This window comes from Ranitomeya variabilis, chromosome 4, assembly GCF_051348905.1.
Source record: "Ranitomeya variabilis isolate aRanVar5 chromosome 4, aRanVar5.hap1, whole genome shotgun sequence".
Lineage (NCBI taxonomy): Eukaryota > Metazoa > Chordata > Amphibia > Anura > Dendrobatidae > Ranitomeya > Ranitomeya variabilis.
The window spans coordinates 305,056,604-305,067,040 of record NC_135235.1 but is presented as its reverse complement, the minus strand read 5'-3'; the positions used below and the strand labels follow the sequence as shown (position 1 = coordinate 305,067,040).

Below are 10,437 nucleotides of genomic sequence, written 5' to 3'. Positions count from 1 at the left end.
GAAACCACCAGAGGGAGCCCAAGAGCAGAACTCCCAAAAATACCATTCATGACCACAGGATGGAGCCCAAGAACGGAATTCACAACAGGAGCCACCCACAAGCTGGATCAGAGCTCCCCCTTCTGGCCTGGAGTGTGAACATGTTGCATGCTTGTGATTACCTGATAGAGAAGATCTTCCCTCGCTTCCAAGCGTGACATCACTCTCCCCATGAGGAAAGCAATGCCACTGTAACAACCAGGACCCTGGGGTGTTACAGATACCTATATCCAGGCACTCAGCATCACCATCACTAATCCTCATTATATAGTATTATTATTCAGACATCGTGCAGTACTATTATTACGTTACTTTATCTAGGGAGAGGTAATTTGGTCACTGTATGATGGTACTGTGAGCGGGGCATGGTGGCATTTTGTTGCGATTTGTGGCACTGCTACAGTACATTATATCACCGCTGTATGGCATTGGCAGCACTATATAGCATTTTTACTTATGCAGCTGCATATTTTTGTCCCAAATATGACACTTTTATATAGGGCAACAAACGGTACAATAGTTAGATATTCTTTGCAGTGGGTGCAGGGGTTGCAATAGCACCCGGGCCCTGGAGCCTAGGGGGCCCCAAAAGTCTTTTTTGCCTATGAAAAAGACCAATGCTATTAAGTACTTGCAATAATTGGGGGCCCCATTGGAGCTTTAGCATTGGGGCCCATGAGCTTCATGTTATGCCACTGGTTATTTCTATAACGCATGACCTATATTGCCAGGTGATAATGGTGTTCAGTGTGCAGCCGGCCCAGTGCAGTTATATGTGTCATGTATGAAGGTTTAGTGTCCATAGTTAGTTATAAATCACCGGAGAGGTACACACGAGGTTTGTCCTAAGGGTATCCAAAATTCAGGTGGTGAAGTGGTGCACGGTGCACTAAAGCTGCTCGCCCCTGTCGAAGGTGCACAGAGCACCCTTATAAGCAGAAGGGAATAAAAACCAGTTTTTGCACAACAAATGGACAGATTGTGTAGGCGCCAAGTACCCTATATGAGTATGTGCTCAGCTTAAGTTGTTATCTTGGGGTGATCGACTTCTTTTAAAGAAGCAGATTTTGTAAATTAGAGCAGGTCACTGCCAGAAACGAGTGATAGAAATAGTCTTGCAGGACTCCGTGCCCCAGAAACGAGCAGAGAACGAGGCCACGGACAGTGTTCCGATATTACTGCTATGAGGAACAACTCAGAACACTCAGAGCAGCTTGTATTCTAAGGTTGTGTTCACATCTGTCATTTTGTTTTTGCATCCATTTTGGGATCACAAAAACAGAAATACAGGATCCATTCATTTAGATGGGGAGGGAAATCTGCACAACAGGGGGAATCGCCCACTGTTAGTGCAAGGCTATGTGCACACGTCCAGAATTGCCGCGGAAATTTCCGTGGCAATTCCGCAACTGTTGCGCAGGTAAAACGCATGCGGAATTGGCATGCGTTTTCCCGCTAAACACTAGCGTTTTCCAAGTGATCTGTAGCATCGCTTGGAAAACTGATTAACAGGTTGGTCACACTTGTCAAACAGAGTGTTTGACAAGTGTGACCAACTTTTTACTATTGATGCTGCCTATGCAGCATCAATAGTAAAAAGATCTAATGCTAAAAATAATAAAAAGAAAAATAAATTGTGATATTCTCACCTTCCGGCGTCCCCCGCAGCGTTCCCGCTCCTCGCGATGCTTCCGTTCCCAATAATGCCTAGCGGCAATGACCTCAGATGACGTAGCGGTCTCGCGAGACCCACATCATCACAGGTCATTGCTGCAAAGCATCACTGGGAACAGAAGCATCCTGAGCAGCGGGAAGGCTGCGAGGGACGCCGGAAGGTGAGAATATCACGATTTATTATTTTAATTCTTTTTTTTTTTTAACAATTATATGGTTCCCAAGGCCTGGAGGAGAGTCTCCTCTCCTCCACCCTGGGTACCAACTGCACATGATCCGCTTACTCCTCGCATGGTGGGCATAGCCACATACGGAAAGTAAGAGGATCAATACATTCCTATATTGTGCGGAATCCCCGCGATTCCGCACAAGGAATGAACATGCTGCTTTTTTTTTTCCGGAATGCGATTCCGCTGCGGAAAAAAACACAGCATGTGCACAAAAAATGCGGATTGCATTCTAATAATAGGATGCTTAATGTATGCATTTTTTTTGCAGTTTTATCACGTTTTTATAGCGAAAAAACATGAAAAATCCTGAACATGTGCACATAGCCTAATGTGCTTGGCGGCCCTTAGGCTCTGTTCACATGTCCAGTTTTCATCCATTTGTCCCACATCCAATGTTTAAAAAAATAGATCCGTTACAAATGGAGCAAAAATAGATGCATGGTTTAGTTTCTGTTTTGCATCCATTCATGTTTCATAAGTAACAGATCCATTTTTACTACTTGTCTTTGATCAACTTTTTGTTCTCATAGAGATAAGCTGCTACCAGAGATGTCTCATCGTGAGAGCGCTGCTAGACATCTCTGCATATGCACTCGCCATTTTCTTCCAGGAAGAAGATGTCGGGGTACAGAATCGGAGTCCCCAGGGATACTGGAGGTACCGGGGGGGGGGGGGGGAAGGGGCTTTGGGGGACCCCTTTCTCTCTCCTCTGTTATGCTAGATCATATCAGAGGAGAGAGAAATTAATGGGAAATCTGACTTTTTTTTTTTAGAACGCCGTTATTCCATGAATAACAGTGATCACAAGACTGAGGATGGTAAAAACCGTCCCGAATCATGTTCTCCGGGGTCGAGACCTCGGAGATTTTCCAAAGCTGGTGGGCGCCATAACCTTATTTCTCAGGGCAGTTAAAAAACGGCGCTGAGGAATAAGTACCATTAACTGCCGCCGTTAAAGGCGTAACGGCGGTTGTTAAGGGGTTAAGGGTACGTGCATATGTTGATTATTTGCCTTGCGGCAGATTAAAAAAAAAATGTAATGGCAGTTAAAATCTACACGGAAAAAATGAGTAGCACGAGCATGAGATTTCGGAAATTGCATTCATTTTGCTGCTATTGTAAAGTTCAGTATTTTTTACTCTTTAAAAACTAGCAGAAAAAAAAACAGTATGTGAACGAGCGCTTTTTAGAGAAAAAGAAGTTTCAAAAGTATCTGAAGCTAGAATCAGTACAATGAATAAAAGATGAGAAAGCAAACGCCACCCTTTTACTGTTCCTGTGAATGGGGAGGTCAGAAGGGGAACATATTGGTGGCCGTCCAACAACCACCCTCCTTACCCCAGTCACAGTAGTGTACTCAGCCAGGAGCCAATATTCAGAGGTTTGGATGCTATGTTCACATATTGCGTTTTTGTTGCTTTTTTTATGCAAAGTTTAAGCTGCTTACAAAAAGCAAGTTTTGCTTACTTTTTGCTCCATTTTTGCTTAGTTTATTCTGTGTTTTTTTTCTTACTTTTTGCTGCATTTTTATTTCTGCGTTGTATGTTGACAAAGTTTACCAAATAAAAAAAATAATTTGATTCAAGTTCATCAGGTTTTGGCACTAAAAACGCAGCAAAACCTGATACCTGCATTTTTGCAGGGTTTTTGCACTAATTATTGCTATCGATGGGTGAAAAAGGCTGAAAAAGGAAAAACGGAGAGAGGTGGGCATGCTGCATTTTGCAAAAACACAGCTCTTTGACAAAACAGGAAAAAAAAAAGCTGTGTGCATGAGATTTCTGAAATCTCACAGACTTTGCTGGTACTGTGAAATGCAGCAGAAAAGTTGCGTAAAATAACACAGCCAAAAAAGCGACATGTGAACATAGCCTATTACTCGCGAACCTGCAGAGAACATAGCCTACCAGCGCAAAGAGAATATTTCCAGCAGCAGTAATATAACGTCGTATTAAAGTCATGTTACATGGACTGCACATTTCCACTAGTGAGCGGCCTGCTGCTCAGGGACTAATGTACTTTCCATTGTATTCACAGGATACGGTGGATGTCTCATTACCTTCCTCTCCCCAATGGCTGGCGGGATCCTGGGTGAGATAGTAACTGAATCACCCGCACCTATCTCTGTGGAAATCAGATCGAGCTTGATTATGTTAAGTACAGATGTATTCACATGTCCTATGCATATACACTACCTGCGGTGCCACTCACAATAATTGCTTCAGCTGAGAAAGTAGTTACATGATACTGGTACTGCAGCTTAGCCCCATCCAAATGAATAAGAAGGAGCTGCAATACCAGACAACGCCTACGTACAAGAGTGGCGCTGTTTCTAGGATCAAAGCAGCTGAGCAAGTTTGCAGAATCTTTCACAGGTGTCTGAACACAGTCGGAGCAGACCTTGAGACCTCTATGGTTACTGATCCCGGCTAGCTGTGAGCGCCCCCCTGTGGTCGGCGCTCATAGCACACCTGCATTTCTGCTGCATAGCAGCGATCTGATGATCGCTGCTATGTAGCAGAGCCGATCGCATTGTGCCAGCTTCTAGCCTCCTATGGAGGCTACTGACGCATGGCAAAAGTTAAAAAAAAAAGTTTAAAAAAATGTGAAAAAAATAAAAAAAATATAAAAGTTTAAATCACCCCCCTTTCGCCCCATTCAAAATAAATCAATAAAAAAAACACATATTTGGTATCGCCGCGTTCAGAATCGCCCAATCTATCAATAAAAAAAAGCATTAACCTGATCACTAAACAGCGTAGCGAGAAAAAAATTTGAAACCCCAAAATTACGTTATTTTGGTCGCCGTGACATTGCAATAAAATGCAATAACGGGTGATCAAAAAAATGTATCTGCACCAAAATGGTATCATTAAAAACGCCAGCTCGGCACGCAAAAAATAAGCCCTCAACCGACCCCAGATCACGAAAAATGGAGGCGCTACGGGTATCGGAAAATGGCGCAATTTTTTCCAAAGTTTGGAATTTTTTTTCACCACTTAGATAAAAAATAGCCTAGACATGTTAGGTGTCTATGAACTTGTAATGACCTGGAGAATCATAATGGCAGGTCAGTTTTAGCATTTAGTAAACCTAGCAAAAAAGCCAAACAAAAAACAAGTGTGGGATTGCACTTTTTTTCAAATTTCACTGCACTTGGAATTTTTTTCCCGTTTTCTAGTACACGACATGCTAAAACCAATGATGTCGTTCAAAAGTACAACTTGTCCCGCAAAAAATAAGCCCTCACATGGCCAAATTGACAGAAAAATAAAAAAGTTATGGCTCTGGGAAGGAGGGGAGCAAAAAACGAACACGGAAAAACGGAAAATCCCAAGGTCATGAAGGTGGTAAGCTTCATTTATGTGATACTGAAAACCAATAATATAACAAATCAGGCCTAGATTTTCCATGAGGCACAAGGAGCACATACCTATAGGCCACCCTGCAAAAAATGTCACCTGGTCCTGTGGACAGCTCCCGTTCAATACTTACATACATGCGGGTGATGCCCTCTCCTACAATGGCTGATCAGTCTCTCACTGGAGAGTATAATCTACCTACAAGCCCCCAATATGTAATGCAATACTCATTGTGAGCCTGAATGAATTTTAGCCACTGTTGTGAAAGGGTTAAACGAAGTATATAAGTCTCTGCATGCACGATGTTTGTGACAAAAGACAGGAGAACAATCAGTATAAGCTTTACCATATTTTCCACCGTCCTTAGATATTTAGCACAATGCGTGTGTCCATTATATTCCGCCAGGTCAGCAGCTGTGTACCCATCGTGGTCTTTGATCCCAAGTTTAATGCCATTAACAACAAGAATCTGGCAGCACTTAAATTACAAACAAAAATAAAATATATTATTATCATCGTCATTATATTTTTAATCTAAGTTATCACTTACTTTGACTTTTATACACAGAACCTGCACTTCCAGTTATGGCCACAAGGGGGAAGAAAGATACTAGGATGGGTGCATCAGTCTTTATTTACGGTATGTAGTAAATACGCATTTTATACAGAGTTTGTCACTAAGATCAAGCTCAGCAATTCAAGGGCAGCACGAGTTAGAGGCAGAGGCTTGTAGCACAGGGAGGCCAGTTTTGTTTTAAATCGCAGCCACCTTCTGCCTATTTGGTGCAGCAATTAGTGAAATGTTTGATATATAGCAGTTATATTCTGGTACATGGGTGTTGTTATATCTATGTACATAGGGGGCTATAAAAAAGCACAGAAAAACAAACAAATTAATAAGTACACCTTAGTAAAATGAAATAATTGGTGTTGTGAGCATTGAGGTCACTTTGTCACTGGCAGATAGTGAACATATTGCTCAAACTGTGTGACCCTAACAACCTCATAGTAGTAAGTACAATCCATGTTGTAGTTATCACAGTATATATTTATATACAGTACAGACCAAAAGCTTGGACACACCTTCTCATTTAAAGATTTTTCTGTATTTTCATGGCTATGAAAATCGTACATTCACACTGAAGGCATCAAAACTATGAATTAACACATGTGGAATTATATACTTAAGAAAAAAGTGTAAAACAACTGAAATCAGGCCCGGACTGGCCATCGGGCATTTCTGGCAAATGCCAGAAGGGCCGGTCCCTGTAGTGGGCCGCTCGATCTGTTGCCCCCTTCATGCTGTCAGCCGGCGTTCTGTTTTCTCCTGCCAGCACACTAGGCAGCATCAGCTTGCCTTGTGCACAGGATCGCGCTGCACTTCTAAAATCACTGCGGCCGCCACGCAGTAGACAGGATGAAGTTGATGGTCTGAACACCAGCGGCAGCTGTCATGGTAACATAGACACAGGGCAGGGGGAGAGGCGCGCTCTGCTCTTCTGTGCTGCTGGGACGGGACCCTGCCACTTACGGCAGCCGGGGGTCAGGAGTCAGGACATCAGACGCCCACTTCCTCCTGTCCAGCGAGGCGGCAGGGACAGAAAGGATTTACGAGCTGCTGATAACTTTTCCCTGAGTGCATGGAGCTGAAGCACAGAAAGCCCGGAGTTGTACCTGGAACTAGCTGAGGCTACGTTCACACTAGCATTGTGCGCCGTTGCGTCGGCGACGCAACGCACAACGCACGCAAAAACGCGTCAAAACGCACGCAAAAACGCTGCGTTTTGCAACGCATGCGTCGGTTTTTGCCGAAAATCGGACGCAAGAAAAATGCAACTTGTTGCGTTTTCTTGGTCCGACGCTTGCGGCAAAAAAGACGCATGTGTCGCACAACGCAACAAAAAAAAACGCATGCGTCCCCCATGTTAAGTATAGGGGCGCATGACGCATGCGTCGCCGCTGCGTCGCCGACGCAAACCCGACGCACATTAGCTTAACGCTAATGTGAACGTAGCCTAAGAGGCAAGCACTAATAGAATTAACCCCTTCACCCCCAAGGGTGGTTTGCACGTTAATGACCGGGCCAATTTTTACAATTCTGACCACTGTCCCTTTATGAGGCTATAACTCTGGAACGCTTTGACGGATCTTGGCGATTCTGACACTGTTTTCTCGTGACATATTGTACTTCATGTTAGTGGTAAAATTTATTCGATATAACTTGCGTTTATTTGTGAAAAAAATGGAAATTTGGCGAAAATTTTGAAAATTTTGCAATTTTCCAACTTTGAATTTTTATGCCCTTAAATCACAGACATATGTCACGCAAAATACTTAATAAGTAACATTTCCCACATGTCTACTTTACATCAGTACACTTTTGGAACCAAAATTTTTTTTGGTGACGGAGTTATAAGGGTTAAAAGTTAACCAGCAATTTCTCATTTTTACAGCACCATTTTTTTTTAGGGACCACATCTCATTTGAAGTCATTTTGAGGGGTCTATATGATAGAAAATACTCAAGTGTGACACCATTCTAAAAACTGCACCCCTCAAGGTGCTCAAAACCACATTCAAGAAGTTTATTAACCCTTCAGGTGTTTCACAGGAATTTTTGGAATGTTTAAATAAAAATGAACATTTAACTTTTTTTCACACAAAATTTATTTCAGCTCCAATTTGTTTTATTTTACCAAGGGTAACAGGAGAAAATGGACCCCCAAAGTTGTTGTACAATTTGTCCTGAGTACGCTGATACCCCATATGTGGGGGTAAACCACTGTTTGGGCGTATGGCAGAGCTCGGAAGGAAAGGAGCGCCATTTGACTTTTCAATGCAAAATTGACTGGAATTGAGATGGGACGCCATGTTGCGTTTGGAGAGCCCCTGATGTGCCTAAACACTGAAACCCCCTACAAGTGACACCATTTTGGAAAGTAGACCCCCTAAGGAACTTATCTTGATGTGTGGTGAGCACTTTGACCCACCAAGTGCTTCACAGAAGTTTATAATGCAGAGCCGTAAAAATAAAAAATCATATTTTTTCACAAAAATGATCTTTTTGCCCCCAATTTTTTATTTTCCCAAGGGTAAGAGAAGAAATTGGACCCCAAAAAATGTTGTGCAATTTGTCCTGAGTACGATAATACCCCATATGTGGGTGTAAACCATTGTTTGGGCGCATGGCAGAGCTTGGAAGGGAAGGAGCGCCATTTGACTTTTCAATGCAAAATTGACTGGAATTGAGATGGGACGCCATGTTGCGTTTGGAGAGCCCCTGATGTGCCTAAACACTGAAACCCCCTACAAGTGACACCATTTTGGAAAGTAGACCCCCTAAGGAACTTATCTAGATGTGTGGTGAGCACTTTGACCCACCAAGTGCTTCACAGAAGTTTATAATGCAGAGCCGTAAAAATAAAAAATCATATTTTTTCACAAAAATGATTTTTTTGCCCCCAATTTTTTATTTTCCCAAGGATAAGAGAAGAAATTGGACCCCAAAAAATGTTGTGCAATTTGTCCTGAGTACAATGATACCCCATATGTGGGTGTAAACCATTGTTTGGGCGCATGGCAGAGCTTGGAAGGGAAGGAGCGCCATTTGACTTTTCAATGCAAAATTGACTGGAATTGAGATGGGACGCCATGTTGCGTTTGGAGAGTCCCTGATGTGCCTAAACATTGAAACTCCCTACAAGTGACACCATTTTGGAAAGTAGACCCCCTAAGGAACTTATCTAGATGTGTGGTGAGCACTTTGACCCACCAAGTGCTTCACAGAAGTTTATAATGCAGAGCCGTAAAAATAAAAAAATCATATTTTTTCACAAAAATGATCTTTTTGCCCCCAATTTTTTATTTTCCCAAGGGTAAGAGAAGAAATTGGACCCCAAAAAATGTTGGCCAATTTGTCCTGAGTACGCTGATACCCCATATGTGGGTGTAAACCATTGTTTGGGCGCATGGCAGAGCTTGGAAGGGAAGGAGCGCCATTTGACTTTTCAATGCAAAATTGACTGGAATTGAGATGGGACGCCATGTTGCGTTTGGAGAGCCCCTGATGTGCCTAAACATTGAAACTCCATACAAGTGACACCATTTTGGAAAGTAGACCCCCTAAGGAACTTATCTAGATGTGTTTTGAGAGCTTTGAACCCCCAAGTGTTTCACTACAGATTATAACGCAGAGCCGTGAAAATAATTTTTATTTTTTTTCTCAAAAATGATTTTTTAGCACCCAGCTTTGTATTTTTACAAGGGTAACAGAATAAATTGGACCCCAAAATTTGTTTTCCAATTTGTCCTGAGTACGCTGATACCCCATATGTGGGGGGGAACCACTGTTTGGGCGCATGACAGAGCTCGGAAGGGAAGGAGCGCCATTTGGAATGCAGACTTAAATGGATTGGTCAGCAGCCGTCACGTTGCATTTGCAGAGCCCCTGATGTACCCAAACAGTACAAACCCCCCACAAGTGACCCCATATTGGAAACTAGACCTCCCAAGGAACTTATCTAGATGTGTTTTGAGAACTTTGAACCCCCAAGTGTTTCACTAAAGTTTATAGCGCAAAGCCGTGAAAATAAAAATTCTTTTTTTTTTTCACAAAAATTATTTTTTAGCCCCCAGTTTTGTATTTTCACAAGGGTAACAGGATAAATTAGACCCCAAAAGTTGTTGTCCAATTTGTCCTGAGTACGCTGATACCCCATATGTGGGGGGGAACCACTGTTTGGGTGCATGACAGAGCTCGGAAGGGAAGGAGCTCCATTTGGAATGCAGCCTTAAATGGATTGGTCTGCAGGCGTCACGTTGCATTTGCAGAGCCCCTGATGTATCCAAACAGTACAAACCCCCCACAAGTGACCCCATATTGGAAACTAGACCTCCCAAGGAACTTATCTAGATGTGTTGTGAGAACTTTGAACCCCCAAGTGTTTCACTACAGTTTATAACGCAGAGCCGTGAAAATAAAACATCTTTATTTTCCCACAAAAATGATTTTTGCCCCCCAAATTTTTATTTTCCTAAGGATAACAAGAGAACTTGGACCCCAGAAGTTGTTGTTCAATTTGTCCCGAGTACGCTGATAACACATATGTTGGGGTAAACCCCTTTTTGGGCGCA

The 10,437-nt window shown here is 42.6% G+C and overlaps 1 protein-coding gene across 1 annotated transcript in view; it reads right to left on the bottom strand.

Annotated features, from left to right (window-relative positions):
• The window catches only part of ESPN (espin), a 283,637-nt gene that overhangs the window by 142,408 nt on the left and 130,792 nt on the right, over positions 1-10,437 (bottom strand). Inside the window, exon 5 of the mRNA XM_077250372.1 lies at positions 5,652-5,783. Coding sequence (XP_077106487.1) covers positions 5,652-5,783 — 132 coding nt within the window. The remainder of the gene's footprint in view (positions 1-5,651; positions 5,784-10,437) is intronic.